We start from the raw sequence: 25,897 nt of genomic DNA, 5'->3' as shown, positions 1-25,897 counted from the left end.
GTCTGTAGACCTCCGAGACAGGATTGTCTCGAGGCACAAATCTGGGGACGGTTACAGAAAAATTTCTGCTGCTTTGAAGTTCCCAATGAGCACAGTGGCCTCCATCATCCGTAAGTGGAAGAAGTTCGAAACCACCAGGACTCTTCCTAGAGCTGGCCGGCCATCTAAACTGAGCAATCGGTGGAGAAGGGCCTTAGTCAGGGAGGTGACCAAGGACCCGATTGTCACTCTGTCGGAGCTCCAGAGGTCCTCTGTGGAGAGAGGAGAACCTTCCAGAAGGACAACCATCTCTGCAGCAATCCACCAATCAGGCCTGTATGGCAGAGTGGCCAGACGGAAGCCACTCCTTAGTAAAAGGCACATGGCAGCTCACCTGGAGTTTGCCAAAAGGCACCTGAAGAACTCTCAGACCATGAGAAAGAAAATTCTCTGGTCTGATGAGACAAAGATTGAACTCTTAGGTGTGAATGACAGGTGTCACGTTTGGAGGAAACCTGGCACCATCCCTACAGTGAAGCATGGTGGTGGCAGCATCCTGCTGTGGGGATGTTTTCCAGCAGCAGGAACTGGGAGACAAGTCAGGATAAATGGAAAGATGACTGCAGCAATGTACAGAGACATCCTGGATGAAAACCTGCTCCAGAGCGCTCTTGACCTCAGACTGGGGCGACGGTTCATCTTTCAGCAGGACAACGACCCTAAGCACACAGCCAAGATATCAAAGGAGTGGCTTCAGGACAACTCTGTGAATGTCCTTGAGTGGCCCAGCCAGAGCCCAGACTTGAATCTGATTGAACATCTCTGGAGAGATCTTAAAATGGCTGTGCACCGACGCTTCCCATCCAACCTGATGGAGCTTGAGAGGTGCTGCAAAGAGGAATGGGCAAAACTGGCCAAGGATAGGTGTGCCAAGCTTGTGGCATCATATTCAACAAGACTTGAGGCTGTAATTGCTGCCAAAGGTGCATCGACAAAATATTGAGCAAAGGCTGTGAATACTTATTTATGTACATGTGATTTCTCAGTTTTTTTATTTTTAATAAATTTGCAAAAATCTCAAGTAAACTTTTTTCACATTGTCATTATGGGGTTTTGTGTGTAGAATTCTGAGGAAAAAAATGAATTTAATCCATTTTGGAATAAGGCTGTAACATAACAAAATGTGGAAAAAGTGATGCGCTGTGAATACTTTCCGGATGCACTGTATATAAAAATAATCAGCAGTCACTGCAGACTTCCTTTTGACTGCTCACCTTGACAGTAAGGATATTGTGTGTATCTGAGTAGCAGCTTAATTATACCATCCCATACTGATGGTGACTGAGATTCCTGACCAGTCAGTCAGTTCACACTTGAAAGTGACCACAGCCAATAAAACCTGTAAGGGAAAAGGGCTTGTGTGAATTCTTCTTTATGGTCTCTGTAATGTAGGCTCCAATTCATCACATAACTCCAAAAAAATAACTCAAATATATCTAAATCAGCTTATAAGACAGTCATCATCATCATCATGAGTCAGAAAAAAGCCTGAGAACTTGCTATAGCCTGCCATTGTTGATATCCTCCAAAAGAAAGCTGAAGACATTGTACTGAGCTGTGATAAAATTGACTAGCACATTATTGAATTGTGCAATGAAATGAGATTTTCTGTTCACTTCATTCTCCTGCCACCTGAAGTCACTAAAATGTCAACACCCAAAGAGTCTATGTAGGACTTATGTATGATCAAAACTTTCTGTAATGTTAAGGCAATTTCCATGCCAACTTCATGTTTTATAAATCTGACCATAAGGAAGTTTTATGAACGAGGCTCCAGGACTTCTGGAACAATGTGCTTTGGACAGATCAGGTGAACATTGAGTTTTTTGGCCACAGTATAAGATATTTGGTGAACACCAAACATGTCATTTGACCAGGAGAACCTGATACAAATTTTAAAGCATGGTGCTGGAAATGTTCTGGTTTCAAGCTGATTTGCTCCATCAAGGCCTGGTCAGCTCACCATCACACTATCCACTTCATTGTACCTGAGATTGCTTGTTAGAAGAATGAAGCTTAAACGAAAATTAAAGTTAACCTTGCAACACGACAATGACCCTAAAGAATTCTGTATGGAGGAACAGGAAAAGCTTTCTTGTAGTAGATGTCCGAGACTGGTAGACATTTATGGGAAATATCTACATGAGGGGGCAACACCAGTGATTATTGCCATGGACAGAAATGAAAATTTATGTTCATTTTCTATTGGAGTAGTTACTGGAAAGTCATATTGTATTTTATTTTTCAATTACATCACTGTTTAAATCAGTGGTTCTCAAATTGTGGGGCAGGCCCCCCTAGGGGGGCGCGAAGATGTGAAAAAAGAAAACAAGAATCGAAAATATGAAAAATACATCTATTGAAACCAAAACAAATTAACTTAAACTACATTCTGATACTAGAAAAATAAATATAGAGTTAGATAAATGTCGATAAAATTTAAGCAGGTATAATAAAATATACATCTATGATATATCATTAATAAAAAAAGAACAAATTGGTATTAGTGGGCTCCTTACAAAAAAACGTTAGGGGGGCACGATTAAAACTGTTATGAAAACTCGGGTCACAAATATTTAATGGTTGAGAAACGCTGGTTTAAATGAAGATCAAAATGCCCACATATGTTAAAAATTAAAAAAAAATTGATGGGGTGTACTTACTTTTTCACATGACTGTAAATGATTTATAAAATTTCTTAAGTGGAAAAATGCTGTCCTAGTAATCTGATTAATATGTGATTTAAAATTCAGGTCAGAGTCAATAATTACCCATAAATTCTTTACCTACAACATGACTTTTAAGTCTAATGGATCAAGTTTATTTCTAATACCCTCACTATATCCATTTTTCCAATAACTAAGATTTCTGTTTTCTTCTTATTTAGTTTGAGAAAATAACTACTCATCCATTCAAAAACACAAGTAAGACATTGGGTCAATGAACCAAGAGAGTCGGGGTCATCAGGCGCTATTGATAGAGAAGCCAAAAGGGTCCACATTACTCAGGTTGAGAACCACTATGGTAAATCATGAAACATAAAAAAGAGTTTCCCACTCCATTGATACCCTCCTCTCCCCTCTAAGGGTGTGTGTTTTTAGTTTCTATGCTCGTAAACTTTCTAATTCTTTTCTAGTCAGTAGCATCATTGAATTGTTAAAATCAAGATTTAAGGCCTTTTCACTCAGTCAAATGTCAATTAGATTTGTTAATTTATTAAAACAATGCCTTTGATGTAATCTTCTGTGTGGATTTATGTGATTTTGATATTGGTTATTTATGTCTTTTAGAAATCTTTGGGCTTTATTTACTGCATCTTTTCTTGTGAATTCAACTTTTATTTCAATAAAGTCTAAGTAACAATTTCAGGATGCTTAATGAGAAATGTCTGTCTTCCTTACCTAATAAATTTCAGAACATATTTTGCGATAAGTTGATAATACTCACAAATCATGATGCCAGCAGTGTGTTGCATGTTGATTAGCACACAAAAGTAAGAATTCACTGTACCCATACATGTGACAATAGTGACCATATAAACCCTATAAAGTGTCTCAGACTTTTAAGACTATAGACTTAAAAAATTCTGAGGATATGAGTTTAAATCCCACTGCTGACACCACTGTTACAATGAACAATTCATTTCATTTGCATGTGCTCCAGTTGGAAAAGCAAAAGAAATGTACTGTAACCGATCATATCGCAATTGACCATATAAACCCTATAAAGTGCCTCAGACACTTAATGAGTAAGAGGCCTCTTGACAACATCTCTGTGAATGCTTGCTTACACTGCCAGTTAATTCCCAACTCAAAGTGAAAGGGCCTCTCCTGGAAGCAGGTGGTTCATGTGAGATGCCAGCTCACTGCAAGTCTACCTTAGTTACAACTGACGAGAGTGAATGGTATAAAACGGAGAGTTTAAAGTAATCCACATCTGGATACTGTTATTAAAATAATTACTACGTTCTATTTTTAATTCCTCACAATTGTGCTCATTGTCTGTCTTCCTCCTTCCCGTGAACATATAGAAAACAAAAGGCAGCTGTGTGAATTCAAACAGCACCCTCCCTTGTGGTTTTGGGTATTTAGATAATCTCTAGGTCAGTTTTCATAGTGCTCAACGCCATCACTGTTCTCTTATTCAAAGTAGTAGTAATGAAATGACAAAACCAGAAGCTTGTTTGCATATTGGGACAGGGCCAGCATCCGTGATCCAAGGTCCCAAATCATACCACACTGATAAAATGTACATTGCCTTTAAGCAAAAATGATTTAGTTTTCTCTGTCCACACCTTTGACGTGAGAGCACAAGAGGTGTAAATTGAGCAGCACTCTGTGAACATGCATGCATCACCTGCCATGTTGTTATCCTTAAACAAACAAGTCTGTTGTTCACTTTCTGGAATGCAGAACAACGGGAAGATTCAGTTGACATGGAAACTTGTTATGGCTTCTGCAGCAGGAAGTTATCCTCTGCAATTTCTTCTGCATTTTGACCAGATATTCAAGTCCCCTATGAATGAAAAATTAAAAAAGAGATCTCCTTAATATCTTTTAGGTTTCTCTGAGAAACTATGATTTTAGAAAGAAATAAAATGGAGACATTGTCTTTTGTCTTATGCTTCTCGAAATTTTCTCCTGAGAAATAAAATCCCCTGGTGTTCTTGTAAAGGGCTCTTCTTGAATTTCAGCATAGACCTCAGCAAAGTTGTACAATGGGGTCTGATTTTCTAAGTAGTTCCTTGTCATTTTTGTTTTGTTTTTGCCATTTAAAAGTATTTGCATTGTATGCTCAGTAATATACAGTAAAAGGTGTGGACAGTTGTTTGTGCCAATCAAACACTTTATTAGGATTAGAAAACTGTAGTCCTTGCTTCTGAATAATATTACTACAATTAGATCCTACTCATTCTAGAAGAAAAGGCTGGAAGAATAGGATAGTGGTTAATACTTTAGATTTAAAAAACCTTGAGGATATGAGTTTAAATCCCACTACTGACACCACTGAGTTACCATGAGCAAGTCATTTCATTTACCTGTGGTCCAATTGGAAAAACAAAAGAAACGTACAGTACCCAATCATATTGCAAATGTTTTAAGATACCTTGGATGAAGAAGTCAGTCCAATAATAAGTTACAATTATGAAGTTTTGAAAGAGACTCAAACAAGACTAGTTGGAGCCATGACAAAATACACCACACTTTTCAAAACAAATCTTCGATTTTAACTCAGTTGTATTTCATGCCTCTTTTTGGTTTGAAGCTATGTCTCCTAAGGAACTTTAGGAGAAACACCTGTGACAAGTTGATTCTTAAATGTAACATAAGTGAGAATCTCGGTGAAGTCTCAGGAGCCATCAAAGATCAACCTTTGAGCAGTCACATTTTCCTGTGCCTGGGTAAATCAGGAGTGGGCGTCAACCAGCTTGGTCTGATCTGTGAAATCTGCTCTCTCTCCTTGCAAGTCTCTTTAACTTCTTCTTCTTCTTTCAGTTGCTGCCATAGCCAAAGACGCTATGATTTTTGCCTGGATTAACGAGAGTAGACAGGATTATGAATGAGTATATTAGAATGACAACAGTTTGGTGACAAAGTGAGAGAGAGGCTAAATTGAGATGGTTTAAGCACGTGCAGAGGAGAGATGAAGAGTATGTTGGGAAAAGAATGTTGAGAATGGAACTGCCAGGCAAGAGGAAAAGAAAAAGGCCAAAGAGAACATGAAAAGCTGTGCAGACCATGTGTGTGAGAGAGGGAAAAATAGAGAGAACTGATTGAGCACTTGTGGAACAGCACTTGAGACCAACTCATCTGCTTAAACTTGCTGGCCTTGGCCTCCAGTGATCTGAGGAAAGATCCTGGTTTGGATTGGCTCAGTCTATGGAGTTGGGGAAAGAGATCACAGATGGTGTTACCTCTGACAACAAGTGAGCATTGTGAGGAAGAGGTGGTAATGTGAGTATGTAAGCAGTGGACGTGACAGAGAAAAGATCATATGAGCTGTGTGGAATGAGCCATTTTAAGATGTAAGGGAGACAGGGAGGGACATCCATTTAGGCTACAAGTGATGATAAAAAAAGATCACACAAAATGAAGGGCTATGAATATATTGTCATACAGTGCAACCCCCTAAGGACAGCATTAAGAGCTACTGTATCTCAAGATCATCATCAAATACTCAGCATCTGCACCAGAAACCTCAAATGAATGTTCATTAAGTTCCAATTTTGTCCAATGGGCAAAGTGCTACAGTAAATAGTAGTGTAAATAAATAATCAATGTGACTTATGATAATGATGACAACCACTACTCCGCAATTCTATTTTATTGTTACATAGACTAGTCACTACGTTCAGTGATTTCTTTTTCTGGTATTCGGTATGATGCTATGTCATGGCTTCCTGGCCAAACCAGCTTGCAGCCACCTACAATGACAAGAATGAAGAAAGCTACATAAGGCTATCCTCATATCATTGTTATCAATAATTGGTGATAATTGTATATATTCTAGAATGCCCAGAGGGGGGCTGGGGAGCCTTTTAGCCAATGTGGAAGAATAATTTTAGGGTAACATAGCATTCATTTTTAAGAAATAGCATAAAGGGTTAATAAATGTCGTAAACGAGATAAAGATCAAGTGAACAGCAAAATGTACACTGAAATATAAGAATTGTTTTGGAAAAAATACTGAGACGGTCAAGTAAATAAAGAATGTAACAGAAAAAAGGTTGATGTAATACACAAAATGTACTGAAGGATGACTAAGAAATGACTAAGAAATCAGCAGATGTCATAAACGACGAGAATGGACAATTGTTATATGCACAGAAATTTCAAGGGTGGTAGCTCATCTCAAAAGGTATAAAAAGAGCCAGAATATAATATAATAAGACTTTTATTTTTTATAAATCATTTGGCTGTAAACCAACAAACCAACCAGAGTAAAATGTATGCATTGATTAACACTGTATGTAAATTCAACAGTTTATAAAATGAACCTCTTTTCCAGCGGTTCTCAATCTGTGGGGGGGCGAAAAGTAACAAAAAAGGGGGAGCGAATGTTGCCATATGTGGCGTAATTTTGCTATTCGTCGGGAAATTTTAAACTTGTAGCGGTGTATCGGCAGCAAAAAATATATGAATAAATTTTATTAGGGTTTCAAAAAAACGTTAGGGGGGCACGATTAAAACTGTTATGAAAACTCGGGTCACAAATACTTAAAGGTTGAGAAACGCTGCTCTATTCTTTGTTTCTCTGAAAGACTGCTTCTGAAGAATGCTCCCTGTAAGGCATTTTGCTGAGGAGTAATTAAAAGATACAATGAACAGCTTTTCTCCTGTCTGATTACTGAATTGTCCTGTTAGAGGATGTTTCTTCCTTTAATAAGATGTTAAATTTTGACCAAACCTTTGAACACCTGGTTGTTTATTTTCTACAGCATTCTCCAACCGGAGATTGGTCTCCTGCTGGTGAAAGAAGTGTCAACATGGACTACACAATTTAATACAAAAATTCTTCTTCTTCTTTCGGCTGCTCCCAATAGGGGTTGCCACAGCAGATCATCTTCTTCCATATCTTTAATTAAAGATCTCATTTCAACATGGGCAGCTCTGTTCATTGCTCCTCTAAACTCTTCCAGGAAATGCTCTCTTGTTTCCCTGTAGTTACATCACCACAGTTGTTCTCACCAGTGTCATGCCAGCTCATTCAGCTTGGGTATGACTAGGAAAGTAAGACCCTTAAACTTATCTTTTCCTGATATCATCTGACTAATCTTTGCTTTCCTGAAAAATGGAATTTTCTTGAAAATTAGTTGAGCATTGTTGCTTGTTGTTTCATTATCAGGTATTTGTTATTTAAGATCAACCTGGAATATTAGTTTTCCACCATAGATTTGTCCTCTGTCTGGAATGCTTTACAAGTGTTTACAGATTACAAGCACTCATCTACCAAACACAGACTAATCCCTCACACTTGATTGGCTGAACTATTTCTAATGCAAATTTGAGAAGCACCTTCCACTCAGGACTTATCTCTCTTGTAGTTCAACTCCTGAAGAGCTTTGATTTGGCTGTATGCTTCAGGTCATGCTGAAAGGTGAACTATCGTCCCAGTCTAAGGTCACATGCTCTCTGGAGCAGGTTTTCTTCAAGGACCTGTCTGTATTTGGCTGCATTTATCCTTCCCTCAGTTCTAACTGGTCTCCCTGTCCCTGCCACTGAAAAGCACCTCCACAGCATGAGACTGCCACCATCATGTTTCACCTTAGGGATGGTATTAGTAAGTGCTTAGCAGTGTCTCGTCTTTGCCAGATGTAGTGCTTGGAGTTCTGTGCATAGTTAAATCTTTTTCCTTATGCTCTCAGAGTACTTTAAATGCAGTCTATATATTTTAATCAAGAGTGGCCACCATCTAGCCATGCTATAATATACGATTGATTGATAAAGTTGATAAAGTGCAAGACTTCTTTGTATTGCCTTTGCACAATGTCTTGTCTTGTTTGTGTTTAAATTTAAATTTTAAATTTTAATCTTAAATTTTAATTCTTAATTTTAATTTATTTTTTTTATTTGCACTTCATGTTGTTACACTGAGGACACTGAGCTTCACAATTTCGTCTATCTGTATACTTGTATATGGTTGAGATGACAATAAAGTTTGCTTTGACTTTGACTAAAGTGCTTCTGAGATGGTCATTCTTTCAGTTTCAGCAGTGGACTTCTGGGGCTCTGTTAACAATGATAATTGGCTGTTCTCCCTGACCAAGTCCCTTCTTGCCTGGTTACTCAATTTGGCTGGATGGCTAACTCTAGAATGAGTCCTGGTGGTTCAAAACGTCTTCCATCTCACAGTTATTTAGGCCACTTAGCTCTTGGGAATGCTCAAGTCTTAACAAGTTGTTTTATTCCCTTGTCCTGATGTAGGCTTCACCACCTTTAAATCACAGAGGTCTGCAGAGACTTCCTTGGACTTCATGACTTGGATTTTGTCCTGACATGTAGTGTGAATTGTTGGATCTTCTGTACACAGCTGTGTGCCTTTCTAAATGATGTCCAATCAGTACAGTTTGCCACAAGTGGACTCCAATCCAGTTCTGGACACATCTCAAGGAGAATTAAAGCAATCAGAAGGCACCAGAGCTCAATTTAGAGTGCCATAGCAAAGAGTCTGAATACTTCGATGAAGGGGAGATTTCAGTTTGTGATTTGTAATACATTTGCAAAACTTTCTGAAGGCAGGTTTTCACTTTGTCATTATGGATTATTGAGATGGATGGACAAAAAATGTTAAATTTATCAATTTGGAATTAAATCTAAAACACAATAAAAGTGTGCAGAAAATGAAGGGGGTCTGAATACTTTCTGAATCCACCATATTTGTGTTTTGTGGAGCTGTTAGTAATATAATGTTGGTGTCATGTTTGTATGCTGTGTTGTTAGTTGTATATCTACAGAAGTAACACAAAGAAAAATTCCTCCAACTATGATGCCTGGAAATAAAGTTCCAAATCAATTCAATTCAATAATGGCTGAAGTTTGGTAAACTCCATTATAATGCAGTAACAACCACCCACATCCTTCTACTGACCATTTTTCTATTACAAACAAAATGAAACAGATTTTTTTTTGTGTCACTGTATTTTTATTTTAAAGTACCTAAATTCCTTGTCTCTTAATATATAGAACAAATCCAACAAATAATTAACTCCAAGAAAAAAATATTACTTCTCACAAGAGAGCTTTAACTTTTGACCTTTAGGGAGTAACCACTTCCTCTTCTTATCGAGGGGCTGAAAGATGAATTTGACTGCCTGGAAAGCCTTTTGCTGTTCATTGTCTCCATAAAGGCATTAGAAACCCTTCGGCGGAAAGTCTGACCTACAAAGTAATAGATTAGCGGGTTGAGGCAGCTATTTGTTGCTGCCAGGCAGATGGTGATGACAACAGCCTTCTCCATGAGGACAAGTTTGGAGCAATCCGCTTTACTCATTTTAAAATGCAGGTGTACGGTCCTCTGAATATGGTAGGGCAGGAAGCAAAAGATAAATGAGATGAAAACCAGGACAATAAGATAGATTGAGCGTCGGCGTGACTGCTTGTTCTTCCTCAGGTCTCGCTGGGAACTGGTGAGACGCCGAATTATCCGGCAGTAACAGCATAAAATGGTGAAGAATGGAAGCAAGAAACCCAAGACAAGTGCAAAGTAGTTCATGATAAGAATGCGACCCCATGATTTTTGGTCCTTGGGCTCAAAACAGCGCAGTTTTCCTCCACGCTCGAAGGTCCCTGAGAGGAAGAAAGGGCATGATGAGAGTATCACAAAAATCCACATAGCCACCGAAGTACAGATGGCTTTTTTTACGGTGAAGATGTTCTTGGCTTTAATAGGGTACAAGACCGCCACATAGCGCACCACGCTGAGGCAGGTGAGGAACAAGATGCTGGCATAGAGGTTTGTGTAAAAAGCAAAGGTGCAGAAACGGCAAAGCCAGTCTGGAAAATCCCACTCGCCTTTTCGAAAAAAGTATGTGATCCGGAATGGAAGGGTCAGCGAAAAAAGCAAATCTGAAAAGCTCAGGTTGGTCATGAACACTGTACTTGGTGTGCGCTTTCTGGTCAGTCTGCAGAAGACGTAGAGGGCCAGGCAATTGGAGGTCAGTGCCAAGGGGAAGATCACACAGTACATGGCAGAATACACCGTGTACTTGTAGCCATCGGTGTTGCTGCAGTTCCCGAAGACAGTCGGCTTCACCTGACTGCTGTTCTTGTTTTGTGTACAATTCAGGTCTGTTGTTAAAATCATCGCCTTGTTCCTATGATGGATGGCGAGGACTCAGAACACCAAAGACCTGTGGAAAGGAAGACACCAATATAAAAAAATGTGACCTCCATCAGCTTAACACTAAGTAGATTGTCATTTACCAGAATTTACAAAGATCTGTCCAGTTTTGGTTTCATCTGGGTTGATCAAAGGCAAAAAGTCAAAACTACCAAAAAAGGACATCAAGGTTCCAGATTCAATATTTCTGCCATCTTTTGAATGTCTTTCTTCTAATGATGTATCATGAAGCGCCTATCCTGACAGCCATGAACTCTGAACTGTCAATGGTTACTATACATCTGATGAGGTTCCTCCAAGTCCACACACAGTCAAGTTTTGAAACTTTTTTTGCTTAAGTAGAATATAATATAATTTTCTTTCATAGCTATAGAACAGGGGTCCCCAACTCCGGTCCTGGGGGGCCCCTGTGGCTGTAGGCAGGGCCGTCTTAACGGATGGGCACGCTGGGCAGTTGCCCGGGGGCTCCATGCTAATCTATGTATGTTGTGACTTGCTCAGTGGTTGTGTAGGTAGGGGTCCCAGTGTATTGCTTTGTCTGTGGGCTTATAATGCTGTTAAGATGGCCCTGGCTCCAGGTTTTCATTCTAACCCTTTTCTTAATTAGTGACCCATTTATCCTTCTAATTAATTTCTTTTGAATTAATTTTACTTGACATGCTCGTGAAGACTCAGACACCAAAAATTTTTTTGTTTTCTTAAATTATCAGCCAAACAATAATAAGATACAAAATGAACAAAAGCATGACTAACAAATTGTGTCCATCATACAATATCTGAAAATAAAGAAAGTTGAAGGTCTCAGGAGTGTTGATCTGCTCAGGACCCCAAAACAATTTAACAGAGCTCTTAGAAAAGGGAAAATGAACAGTTTTGAAAATGTCTGCTATTACACAATGAGAGCAGCAAAAAGCCATGGAATTAAAGAACGAGTTTAATTAACAACAGGAATTGGAGCCTAAATTAAGCAACTGGTTGGAGTTTGAGGCTCTGGCTTAGTTGTTCTTCTGTTGGCTCACTCACTTCACATTTCAGTTCTGTTTGGGTGCCATTTAAGGAAAGAAATGAAGCAACTCAGAGGAACGGTGAAAAAATTCAGGGGAGCAAATCTTTAAAAACAAGCCAATTAAAATTAATTCAAAAGAAGTTAATTAGCAGCAAAAACAGGTCACTAATTAAGAAAAGGATTAGAATGAAAACCTGCAGCCACTGAGGCCCTCCAGGACCGGAGTTGAGGATCCCTGCTATAGATTATGGTATAGCCTTTACCCGCTGTAGTTAATATGAAATCAAACTTTCTTATATCAGTGATACAGTGTGTTCATTAGGTCAGTATGTGATTGGAATAGGCTCATTGCTGACAGGGACTGAAAGACCCATTGGCAGTTTGTAAATAGGATAGGCATACAGTTTTCTGACCGTTTAGAAATCATTCAACTGTAAAAAAAGAATAAAACAAGAAATATAAGCTTTAAGCAGAACTTTTCCTAAACAATAACTTTGGTATTTTGCAATACCAACTTTTTCTCTATTTTTGTGTGAACTGTTTTACCATGAATTTTTACTAAAGCTTTTAAAAACGAAAATATGATTCTGTGGAATCATTTCAATGTGTCATACTTTTGTCAGAATCCAATGGAGCATACTAAAGCTGCAGAACTTTGGTAATTTTTTATAAATAGAACTACAATTTTTTCATCAGAAAACTGCCATCTGAAGGCATTGAACTAGAACTGGAAACTACCATCTGAGGACACTTGTGCTCCAGGTCTCATCAGTGAAAGACAAAGAACTGATCTACTGTGAGTTACTGAGCTACTGGATTCAGGGCAGATGTAACGTGCTTCCACTGTGAAGGTTGTGAATGATCTCTGATCACTGAGATTCTGTTTGCAACAAAGGTCTTGAATCAAGTGCTTTTGTTTGAGATGGTGTTGTCAGCCCAGAATCTGGATTCGTGTAGGGGTATTTGAAGCTCACCTTTTAGCATTGTGTCCATTTTGATTGCCATAACGGCTGCTGTCAGCTCCAGTCTTGGAATGGTGATGTGCTTCAATGGTGCAACCCTAGATTTGCCCATTAGGAACGAACAATATTTTTTGCCTTCTTCATTAGTCAAGAGAAGATATGTAACAGTGCCATACCTATCTTTACTGGCATCTGCAAAATGGTACATCTGTGCTGACCGTATGGTTCCAAACTGTGCAGGTTTGATGCATCTGTTCACATTGTAGTCTGCTTGTAAGTTAAACTTATGTTAGTGTTTGCTTAAGTAGAGCAGAATATAATTTTAACTTAAAGCTTTAACTTTCTAAGATTGGCTCTTACACATCATACACCTGGAGGATTTATTCATGTTTTACACTGGTCTTATGTTTCACTGCTTCAGCTCATGCACACATTCCACTGTTCATTTTTCATATATCAACACTATGTGATACACCTTTAATACCAAATCAGTAGTTACCTTGAGTGTCTACCAAAAATCCAAACTGAAACTCACGAGAACATACTAAGGTAGGATGGTGAGATGATGCTGTCTGCAATTAAACTGATAGCACGGAACAAAACATAAAGACTTACTTCATAGAAATGTTACTGCTGACATTAGGTCAGTTGTTACAAGTCCACAAGGGTTTGATCTTGGATGAACTGCGTTACAGAGGGTCTAGTTTTTGTTTCACACTGAATGACTTGAGTACATTACTTGGGTTCTGTCGCATTGGGAGTAGAACATAAGAACATCAGAAATCTGAGAGGAGACCATTCAGTCCATCAGGTGTGTTTCTTTAGCTAATAGCTAAGCTGTCCCAATATCTCACCCAGATTCTTTTTAGAGGTTGTCAGGTTTTGTGCTTCAACTCCATATCTCCGTTGTTTGTTTCAGATTCTTCAACTCTTTGAGTAAAGGAGTGCTTTCTGGCTTCAATTTTGAATGATTCCACTGGTGTCCTCAAGTCTGTGATCCATCTTTAAACAAACTATTCTGTGTGATCTACTATTTCATGAGACCACTATCTTCCATTATAGCATCTCTGGGTCAGTCTGAAAAATAGTGAAAAAAAAAGGGAATTTAGTTGGTCTGAAAGAATTGATATTCCTTCTTCCACTGAGGTTTTTCAACTATGGAAAGTGAAGAAATCTCAAAATGCATGTGAACTAAATGTATTTCAATTAAACAATGGAGGAAAATACAGTATTATGAAAGAGTGTGTAAAAAAAGTATTTGCCCTTTGGACATTTTCATATTTTGTTGTTATAAAACATTAACTCACATAGGATTTCATTTGTTGCTGATATATTTTTTATAATGATCAAAAAAAGACTGTAAGAGCCATTTGCCAGTTATTTAGCTAATGTTAGGTTGATAGAAGTATTTTCTTAGTTCCGTTAAATGTTTGCCTATAAATTAGTGCATATCATATGGGAGGGTCTTATAACCCACACAAGCTGAATTGAATTGGTATATTTGAACTATCTCTTGTCCCTCTGATTGCAGATTAGTGTCAGTTAGTGACCCGCCTTGCTGTGAGTAAGGCATTGAGGGCACACGGTTTCTTCAATGTGCTCAGGAGTATTTGCAGCGCCATACGTTTAGAACATATGGAATGTGAAGTAAAGCATAGAGAAATAACTCATCCTTAAATGTAGAAAATAAAGTTTAACAAGAAAAAGTTCATTTTAAAGAAGAAACATTTTTCCATTTTTGCCTTTTATTCTTCGCGTGTAACAACTTTTCTCTATTCCTGTGTGGACTCTTTGCTTTGAAATTTCACTAAACCTTTTAAAACAAACTTTTTTGGACTGCGAGATTTCATTTGGTACATGTTTGACTCATGCTTCATCCTGCCTTACCTACCAGCAGCTACACTAAAAGTTTGAAACCAGCCTGTTTTAAGCCTGACGTCGCTTCTGACAGGTACTTTGACCTTTGTCATTCGATCAGAGTTGAACCTTTGAAAGAACTGTAAGCGCTCATTGTGTGACTGTATAAACTAAGATAAAGGAATTTAAATACCTTAAAGGGAGCCTTTCCTGGCTCATGACTGAAATGTTATCTTGATGCAGAAGCCTGACTGGCCATCCTAACAACTGTGATGCAACAGAAAGGGAGCACCTCCACGATGACAGCAAGAAGCTCATAGTACCAGTGCAGCCCAGGTTAACTTCTGGACGTATGTTAATGGCAGACCCTTTAGAACAATGTGTTGATCCACAGTCAGAAATAGACAAAAAATATGGATAGTTATCCAGCTTGATGAAGTGTGTAAAAGACTTTTGAAACTGAACTAGCCTTCTGTGAGAACTGTGAGCACAGCTATTGAAAAAGATTTTTATGCTTTGATGATAGAATATATAAAGTTAAATGATGAATTAATATCTTCACAAAGCGACAAAGATGAACAAAATATGGTATGTAAAAGCTTCAATGCTTGTATCCAGCAAAGAGTGTTAGTTCACTGGGAATGAGTTTTTTTGTAATTGCGACGTGTTACATAACCCAAATCTATATTGATATAATATAAAAAGGTGATAATCCTCCTTTAGTGATATGGCAGTAAGAAATCACATAGGAGAAATGACTTAGCTTTCCTTAATGACGGCTTAAGCTGCATAACAGACGAAGAAAGCCAATGGCAGGAACCCAGTTTGGGAGTGGGGGCCCAATGTGTAGAGTCTGCCATTTTCGCCGTGCGGTAGAAGGATTTTTAGGATCGTATGACGTTATCTCTCATTTCTTCATGTGCAGGCTCCAACTTAGGTGAATCATGCCATTCCAAACAAAGCAAAAGAGGATACAGTTTCATGCTGACTTTGACAGACAAAAATAGTATACAATGGTCCTCAGTCTGACTGCCCCTTTCGCAGTTGTCCTTATCTGTCTTGTTTTATATTATGCTTTTCTTAGCAGTTATAAATGATGAGCCCCTGTGCTAATTCTGGCTCTGTGTCAATTGTGCATGTGAGTAGAAAAAGGCAGATTTATAAAATATATTTGCACAGAGCACAGTGACATATTAAACTTACACACTTATTACAATGCTAAACTGAAGACTTTAAATGCACTAAACTAGGGAAACTCGTCAAAATAAAAGTCTCTCCATCCGCCTTCCGATTTTGCAAACCAAATGCTATTAGATAAGTTCAAGGAGTACTGATATACCGACAATGTCACTCCTGCTGACAGTGTCTCTCGAGTTTCTGTAAAAACTTAAAGTTGACCAATTTCAGCAGCTACCTCAGTTAGTGCCCTAAGGGCAAAAGAGGCAACACACACAGTGCTGGTAGCCTGTGCGGTGGTTCAAAAAAAGGCAGCAGACTCTAGATTTGGAGGAGACACAGTTGAGAGCTAAAGATGCACAGCTAAAGGTTAAAAGAGATTCAGCTGGCACTAGAGTCGGCAATCACAGAATCCAATGCAAACTTGGGAGTTCTTAAAGGACGCAGTCACAGTCCAAGTAAACCAAACTCTTATAGTGTCCTTGAAAAACCAGACAAGAAGAATGAAGAGCCATATGGTGCAGGTTATTTGTAATTCTTTGTATACTAATGAAAGTAAACATGAACCTCACCAAGAACATTATGAAAATAAGGCACAAGTACCTTATGTGCCTCACAGAAAGGTGATTTGATAGAGACTCAATGGACTATGTGAGCTTTGTCAGAGCATTTGATTGGGTGGTGGAGGACCCAAAGATAAATTAGATTTCCTAGCACAATTTGCCAAAGGCTAAAACTCTGAAAGCCTGTAAATACCTGCCACCGGCAGAAGGCTACATACAGTGGGGCAAAAAAGTATTTAGTCAGCCACCAATTGTGCAAGTTCTCCCACTTAAAAAGATGAGAGAGGCCTGTAATTTTCATTATAGGTATACCTCAACCATAAGAGACAAAATGAGAAAAAAAATCCAGAAAATCACACTGTCTGATTTTTAAAGAATTTATTTGCAAATTATGGTGGAAAATACGTTTTTGGTCACCTACAAACAAACAAGATTTCTGGCTCTCACAGACCTGTAACTTCTTCTGCAAGAGGCTCCTCTGTCCTCCACTCGTTACCTGTATTAATGGCATCTGTTTGAACTCGTTATCAATATAAAAGACACCTGTCCACAACCTCAAACAGTCACACTCCAAACTCCACTATGGCCAAGACCAAAGAGCTGTCAAAGGACACCAGAAATAAAATTGTAGACCTACACCAGGCTGGGAAGACTGAATCTGCAATAGGTAAGCAGCTTGGTGTGAAGAAATCAACTGTGGGAGCAATTATTAGAAAATGGAAGACATACAAGACCACTGATAATCTCCCTCGATCTGGGGCTCCACGCAAAATCACACCCCGTGGGGTCAAAATGATCACAAGAACGGTGAGCAAAAATCCCAGAACCACACGGGGGGACCTAGGGAATGACCTGCAGGGAGCTGGGACCAAAGTAACAAAGGCTACCATCAGTAACACACTACGCCACCAGGGACTCAAATCCTGCAGTGCCAGACGTGTCCCCCTGCTTAAGCCAGTACATGTGCAGGCCCGTCTGTAGTTTGCTAGATAGCATTTGGATGATCCAGAAGAGGATTGGGAGAATGTCATATGGTCAGATGAAAAAACTCTACTCGTCATGTTTGGAGGAGAACGAATGCTGAGTTGCATCCAAAGAACACCATACCTACTGTAAAGCATGGGGGTGGAAACATCATGCTTTGGGGCAGTTTTTCTGCAAAGGGACCAGGACGACTGATCCATGTAAAGGAAAGAATGAATGGGGCCATGTATCGTCAGATTTTGAGTGAAAACCTCCTTCCATCAGCAAGGGCATTGAAGATGAAACATGGCTGGGTCTTTCAGCATGACAATGATCCCAAACACACCGCCCGGGTAATGAAGGAGTGGCTTCGTAAGAAACATTTCAAGGTCCTGGAGTGGCCTAGCCAGTCTCCAGATCTCAACCCCATAGAAAATCTTTGGAGGGAGTTGAAAATGTGTGTTGCCCAGCGACAGCCCCAAAACATCACTGCTCCAGAGGAGATCTGCATGGAGGAATGGGCCAAAATACCAGCAACAGTGTGTGAAAACCTTGTGAAGACTTACAGAAAATGTTTGACCTCTGTCATTGCCAACAAAGGGTATATAACAAAGTATTGAGATGAACTTTTGTTATTGACCAAATACTTATTTTCCACCATAATTTGCAAATAAATTCTTTAAAAATCAAATAATGTGATTTTCTGGATTTTTTTTTCTCATTTTGTTTCTCATAGTTGAGGTATACCTGTGATGAAAATTACAAGCCTCTCTCATCTTTTTAAGTGGGAGAACTTGCACAATTGGAGGCTGACTAAATACTTTTTTCCCCACTGTAAATGCCAGGAAGAAGATCAAAAGCTTCTATGGAAACCAGCTACATATTGTCGATGCATACATGAAGAAAGCCAAGAAGTGGCCGCAAATAAAGTCAATTAATGGAACAGGTCTGAGGGATCACGTGGTCTTTCTCTATAGTTGTATGTGCGTTTTGCCCTGCATGAACAATGGACAGTGCAAATCTTTGTATTATAACCTCAAAGTTTCTCCAAGAACTGTGAGGATGTTGGCAATGTATAGCTTGGAAGAATTAAAGTAAAGAAAACAGAAGCGCAAGACTTGCTGACCTGGTTGACTTTCTGGAACAACAGGCTAGGATAGCCTTTCATCCTGTGTAGGGCACAGTCTATCAAAGCCATACTTTCAAGAAAAAAAAGAAAAAGCAGTTTTGCTACAAACTTTGCTGTTGATGCTGAAAAGGAGATTCCAGGTACCTCAGTCGAAAAGGCAGAAACACCTGTTTGTGCATTCGGGAAGCCCTGTCTGTTTTGGAATAAAAGTCACACTCTTGTTGAATGCAGTATGTTCCGAAGACTAAAGTATGAAAATAGAATTGACTTTTTGAAATCTAAAGGCTTATTCATTAAATACCTTAAGCAAGGACATCTATTAATAAAGAATATGTAGAAAAAATTAAATGCCAAATATGTTCTTAATCACACCCAGTCATTTTGCACAGGAATAAAGGAATGGTTGCTGACAATAAAGCCACACCCAGTAAAAGAGAGAACACTATGTCACAAATGAAGAATATTTCTTCTGTGTATGCTTCGGTGGAATCATTAGAGACGTGCACTGTTACCAGGGCCGATAAAGAGTGTGTCCTAGGTGAGGTCTCAGTTAAAGTGAAGTCTAAAATGAGTAAAAGATGTGGAGAAACGTATGCTCTAATAGACTCTGGCAAAACAGCTACATTCTGCACAGAATGCTTGCAAGAGCAATTAAATCTTCCTGGAAGAAAGGCTCAAGTCTACATCAGCAATGTAAATAGGAACAAAGTAAATAAACAGAAACTAGTTAAATGTTCTGTTTTATCAGAGTTACAAGTTTGTGGGGTAGAAGAAAGCATATTTATCGAATTGCCAGAGGTTTACACACTAAACTTTACATCACAGAAAAGGGAGAACATCCCAATGCAAGAAGATATCACCAGATGGTCTTACCACAAAGATGTGCAGAAGTGGGTTTGTTAATAGGTACAAATGTCCCTAAAGCCATGGCAAGTCATACACATTAGAGGTGAAGGAAAGGAAATGTCACAGGAGGACATTAAGTTCATGCACATTAAGTTCTCAGAGTCAGCAAAGGTAGTGGATAGACACTATTGCATTAATCTGCCTTTTAAAGATGAGACACTTAAAATGGCAAACAATCATTGCATTGCAGATCAACATGCTATTTGCCTTAAGAGAAAACTTAAAAAGAACCTAACATTCCATGAAGATTACAAACTTTTTATGAAATACATTTTAGACAAGGGATATGCTGTCAAGGTACCCACAGAACAGTTGTCACTCAAAGAAGAGAGAGTGTGGTACATCAATCACCTTGGAGTATATCATCCAAAAAAAAATAAAATTAGAGTGGTTTTAGACTGTACAACCACTTACCGAGGCTTCTCACTAAATGAACAGTTGCTGAAAGTACCTGACTTAACCAATACACTCACTGGAGTTCTTGCGAGATTCAGAGAGCAGCCAATAGCTCTAATGGCAGATATTAAATCAATGTTTTATCAAGTGAATGTTCCAGATGAGGATCTTTTTTGTTTCCTTTTGTGGCCTGAAGATAATGATGGTAAAATGATGGACTAGAGGAATACAAAATGACACTACATCTTTTTTTTCTACTTCTTCACAAAGTTGTTCTTCTTATGCTTTACAAAGAACAGCTGAGAATGCAAGAAGCATGGCTTCAGAAGAAGCAAATTAACACTGTGCTTCACAATTTCTATGTTGATGACTGTCTAAAATCAGTTGCTACAACAGAACAAGAAGTCATAAATTGGCCAAACATCTTCAAGCCTTGTGTTTCAAGGGAGGATTTCACCTGACCAAATGGATGAGTAACAGCAGAGCAGTTTTATTGTCCGTACCTGAAGAAGACAGGGCTATTGAACCACCAATAGCCATATGACCCACTTGGATTTCTAGCAACAGTTATATTGCCTGCTAAACTTATTTTGAGGGAACTGTGTAAAGAGACATATAAATGGGATGGAGAAGTGGAAGTATGTTCAGCAATGGAGAAAGTGGATGGACAATTTGCAGCTACATGTGGATTACAATGTAAACAGGTGCATCAATCCAACTGGGTTTGGTGACATAATGTCAGCACAAATGCATCATTTTGGAGACGCTTCTGAAGATGGATATGGTACTGCTTCTTACCTTCTCCTAACTAATAAAGAACTAAGAGACATTGTTTATTTTTTAATGGGGAAGTCAAGAGTGGCACCACAGAAACCTGGCACTATACCAAGGTTAGAATTAACAGCAGCTGTGGTATCAGTCAAAATAGATAGGATGCTAAAACATGAACTGCAAATCCCCCTACAACAGTCAAACTTTTGGACTGAGAGCACCACTGTATATGTACATTACAAATGAAAGTGTTTGCTACAAAACCTTTGTTGACAACAGAGTCTCAGTGACAAGGGAGCACTCAAAGGCCTTGCAATGGAGATATGTCACATCTGCACTAAATCCAGTGGACCAGGCATTAAGAGGATCGACTACAGAAAACTTCATCAAAAGAAAGACATGGATTCAAGGCCTGAACTTCCTGTTAAAGCCAAAGAGCCCTGATGAAGGGGACTTGCTTATTGATGGTGATCCAGAAGAACTGCAGGAGAGAAAACTGAAACAGTAAAAGAACTTAGAGACTACTACTCAGAATGGCTAAGTCTGAAGAAAGCAATAGCGTGGTTCCTTAAGTTCATAGAAGTGCTATTGCATTTGAAAGATGAAAGAAAGGCATTCCAATCCACTAACAGCTGTGCTTGGTGTCCTTCCAGATTGGCTTAAAGTAGAGAAGGACAAACAAACTGTGTTTGCCTTCACTACACTATTGGCACACAAACGTATTTTGTTAAACTGGAAGAATCCTAACTCTCCTCTTTAAAGTCAGTGGGTAACTGATGTTTTATATTATTTGAAATTGGAAAAAATCAAATTCTCACTTAGAGGATCTGTGCAGAACTTGTTCAAAACCTGGCAGGATCTAATTAATAATATTTTAGAATAAGCTCTTAAAGCACTGAGGAAGCAGATTCTCTCCCTATATCTTTTTCTTCTCAATTTATCTGTATCTGCCTATTAAACTCTTCAATTTATTTATTTTTACTATTTTTAAGTTTCAGTCTGTTGGCCATGCTCTCTTTCTCAGGGGTGGGGGTGGATTTGTTTTTAATCCTATTTTTTTTTTGTTGTAAAAATTGATGTATTTTATGGAATGATTACAATAAAATCAATACAATTAAAAAAATAATAATAAATAAAAACAAAAAAAGGCATTCCAATATATACTTAGCCAATCTGAGCACTGCCCAAAAAGACAAAAATCACTGATCACAGAATATATGAAGGAATATAAATCAACAATGAAGATAAAGCCACTTTCTTTAGAAGACTTGTCTAAAGCAGAGAAGGAGCTTATTCGCCTCACTCAATTACAAGCTTATCCAGAAGAGATTAAAACCTTACATAAAAATCACCAAGTAAAGAAAAGTAGCTAAATTTACAAACTTCATCCAGTCCTGCAAAGTGGAATCTAAAAGGTTGGAGGCAGACTCAGCAAAGCTGCTATTCTGGAAGAGGCTGAACACAAGAACTCACACGTTGCTATCCTTACCTTGCAGCACATCCTTAAAGAAAACCAGCATTGGACAGACCCGTAAACAAACTGTGCCTGCTCCAAGAAAAAGCAATTAATTGAAATGGTTAATTTTAAAATTTGCATGCTTAAATTGTGTTTGTACTTTTACATGTATGCTTACATTTAAGTTTTAAGCTTCCTAAGTTTATTTTAAGTTTTCATTGAATAGTTAAGGCTCTTACTAAGTAATGTTAAAGTAATTGATTTCTGCCTTTAGCACAAACAATCAGGGGCCTGATGTTTAAGAGCCATTTGCCACTTATTTGCTATCATGTTAGCTTGATAGAAGTATTTTCTTAGTGATAGATAGATAGATAGATAGATAGATAGATAGATAGATAGATAGATAGATAGATAGATAGATAGATAGATAGATAGATAGATAGATAGATAGATAGATAGATAGATAGATAGATAGATAGATAGATAGATAGATAGATAGATTTTAACCTGATTGCAGATTAGTGTCAGTTGGTAACCTGCTTTGCCATAAGTAAGGCATGGAGGGCACACGGCTTCAAACCGTGCTTTAACGTTCTCAGCTGTGTGTAGAGCGCCATATGTTTAGAACATACTAAATGTGAAGAAAAGCATACATAAATAACTCATCTTTAAGTATAGAGAATAACTGAAGTTTATCAAGAAAAGGTTACTTTTAAAGAAGAAACATTTTGCCTTTTTTGCCTTTTATTCTACATGTGTAACAACTTTTCTCTATTCTTGTGTGGACTGCTTTGAAATTTCAATAAACCTTTTTTAAAATAATTTTATTTGGACTGAGAGATTTCTTTTGGTACGCGTTTTACTCATGCTTGATCCTGCCTTACCTACCAGCAGCTATAGACTATTTAACGTCAAAGTGAAAACAAATCTCTGCAGTGTACGTTGAAGCCCATCAACGACGCTTCACCCTTGAACTACCAGAATAGTGCTTCTCAGTGTCCTTAGCATGGATGGAGGTGGCGGGGGACAGAAAGGTCCAGAGCAAGTCCCACTTGAGTTATATAAATGGTGCACTCAAGGTCACATTTGGTAATATTAGACTTTGAGAAACCCCCTTGTGTACTGAATGCACGTCCCATGAGTTGCTGTTGGCAAAATGGATTCAGTGTCCATAGCGTGCTTTCAGTATTATTACATTTCAATGAGTGGGGAAGGGTGGGTCCCTCTCAGTTTCTGGAGTGCGTGCACTGTAGGAGACCACTGATGTTGCCTAATGGATTGATAAGCTCTGGATATTTGCAAATTGGTCTGAATTAATTAAAAATGTAAAACACAAAGTAATAGATCACATAAGCATTCACCCCCTGAAATACACCTAAAATCATCACTGGGAAGGCCATGTCATTTTGAAAGTCACAGAATTAGTTCAATGGACATCAACTGTCTGTAGTCAAGGGGCTTTAATCAAACGTAATCTAAACGCACCTTATTTGGAAGGCCCAGCTAGTAGTGAGTCAGCATTGTGGCCTAAGCTATACAATGAAGATAAACGAGCCCTCCAAGTGAAAAAGTGATGGAAAAGCACAAGTCAGGGGATGGAGACAAGAAAATATTCAAGTCACTGAATATCCCTCAGAGTCCAGTTAAACCAATCATTAAGAAATGGAAAGAGAGTATGGCACAGCTGGAAATCTGACTAGAGCAGGCCATCCACCATAACTGAGTGATCGTGCAGGCAGATGATGAGTGAGGAAGGCTACTAAGAGACCTATAAAAACTCTGAAGGAGTTACAAGCTAAAGTAGTAAAGACTGTAGAGGTTGTGCTAACAATAATTATTGCCCGGGTGCTTCACTAATCACAGCTTTATAGGAGAATGGCAAAGAAAAACACATAGACCACCTTGAGTAGAGTGAGCCAAAAAGCACATGGGAGACTCATGCCAATTGGAAGAAGGTTCTGGGCTTTTTGGCCATTAGACTAAATACCAAGTTTGGCATAAGCTAAGTGCTGAACATTATCAAAAACACACCACCTGCACAATGAAGCATGATGGTGGCAGTATCATGCGGTGGTTGGAGATGCTTCTCTACAGCAAGCCCTGAAGTGCTTGTGATGATGAGAGTGGAAAAAGAGGGCAGCAAAATATGGGAAAATCTTGGAAGAAAAACTGACGCAGTGTGCAAGAAATCTGTGCCTTGGGAGAAGATGTGTTTTCCAGCAAAGCAAAAAGACGAAACAGAAAGCCAAAAGTAAACAGGAATGGCTTAAAAACTACAGTGTTCATGACCTGGAATGGCTGGGTTAGAGTCCAGATTTCAATTTAGCAGAGAATTTGTGGCTGGACTTGACAAAGGCTGTTCACTCTGGCAGAGCTTACAGTGTCCAGATATGCAAGGCCTGTGCACACAGACTTAAGGCTATCATGGCTGCCAAAGGTGCATCAACTAAATACTGACTTGAATGCTTAGGCATTCAGTTATTTTGTGTTTTATATTTGTGCTTAATTTAGATCACTTTGCAGAGACCCACTTTCACTCTGAGAGTGTTTTTGTGCTGATTAATGTCAAAAAAGGCAAATTCAATCCACTGTGATTCAATGTAGCAGAATGATAAAATATGAAATCTTCCCAGAGGGTGACTGCTTTCTAGAGGCACTGTTTTTTGGCTTTAGTTTAGTTTTTTATTATTTATGTGGCACATGTAAAACAACTAGATGTTGTCCAAAGTGCTTTACATAGAAAAAAAGGTATCAGTAAGAAATAAAAGCCAGATAAGGAATTATTAAAAAGAAAACATCACACATACATGAACACACACACTAACACACAAGCATAAAAATACAAACATAAGATGGACACAGTATAAACAATATAAATAGAAACTCAAGCTAAAAATCGGGAGTGGTCTCCCCTAGACGTTCTTGTATATTCAGATATGGTGATGGATATTTGAGGAGTGAACCGCAAGACAATGATTGTATTTTTATATTATGTACATTAAGGAACCATCCATCCATCCATCCATCCATCCATCGTCTTCTGCTTATCCAAGGTCGGGTCGTGGGGGCAGCAGCTTGAGCAGAGATGCCCAGACTTCCCTCTCCCCGGCTACTTCTTTTAGCTCTTCCAGGAGAATCCCAAGGTGTTCCCAGGCCAGTCGAGAGACATAGTCCCTCCAGCGTGTCCTGGGTCTTCCCCGGGGCCTCCTCCCGGTTAGACGTGCCCGGAACACCTCACCAGGGAGGCGTCCAGGAGGCATCCTGATCAGATGTCCGAGCCACCTCATCTGACTCCTCTCGATGTGGAGGAGCAGCGGTTCTACTTTGAGCCCCTCCCGGATGATTGAGCTTCTCACCCTATCTTTAAGGGAAAGCCCAGACACCCTGCAGAGGAAACTCATTTCAGCCGCTTGTATTCGCAATCTCGTTCTTTCGGTCACTACCCATAGCTCATGACCATAGGTGAGGGTAGGAACATAGATCGACTGGTAAATTGAGAGCTTTGCCTTGTGGCTCAGCTCCTTTTTCACCATGACAGACCGATGCAGAGCCCGCATTACTGCGGATGCCGCTCTGATCCGCCTGTCGATCTCACGCTCCATTCTTCCCTCACTCGTGAACAAGACCCTAAGATACTTGAATTCCTCCACTTGGGGCAGGATCTCGCAACCAACCCTGAGAGGGCACTCCACCCTGTTCCAGCTGAGGACCATGGTCTCGGATTTGGAGGTGCTGATTCCCATCCCAGCTGCTTCATACTCGGCTGCGAACCGATCTAGAGAGAGCTGAAGATCACGGCCTGATGAAGCAAACAGGACAACATCATCTGCAAAA

At 39.0% G+C, this 25,897-nt stretch overlaps 1 protein-coding gene across 2 annotated transcripts in view; it reads right to left on the bottom strand.

The window, feature by feature from the left end:
- Nucleotides 1–8,126: 8,126 nt before the first annotated feature.
- cysltr3 (cysteinyl leukotriene receptor 3) overlaps nucleotides 8,127–25,897 on the bottom strand; it is a 33,652-nt gene continuing 15,881 nt past the window's right edge. Inside the window, exons 2-3 of one of the 2 annotated variants that reach the window (XM_028798299.2) lie at nucleotides 13,462–13,923; nucleotides 8,127–10,888 (exon numbers count right to left, since the gene is read on the bottom strand). In XM_028798299.2, the coding sequence (XP_028654132.1) occupies nucleotides 9,781–10,842 (1,062 nt within the window). In that variant the 5' untranslated portion in view covers nucleotides 10,843–10,888; nucleotides 13,462–13,923 and the 3' untranslated portion in view covers nucleotides 8,127–9,780. The remainder of the gene's footprint in view (nucleotides 10,889–13,461; nucleotides 13,924–25,897) is intronic. The other variant, XM_028798300.2, reaches the window with a different exon arrangement.

Source organism: Erpetoichthys calabaricus, chromosome 3 (genome assembly GCF_900747795.2).
Source record: "Erpetoichthys calabaricus chromosome 3, fErpCal1.3, whole genome shotgun sequence".
Classification (NCBI taxonomy): Eukaryota; Metazoa; Chordata; class Cladistia; order Polypteriformes; family Polypteridae; genus Erpetoichthys; species Erpetoichthys calabaricus.
The sequence above is the reverse complement of the archived record's forward strand: the minus strand, read 5'-3'. Positions and strand labels throughout refer to the sequence as shown.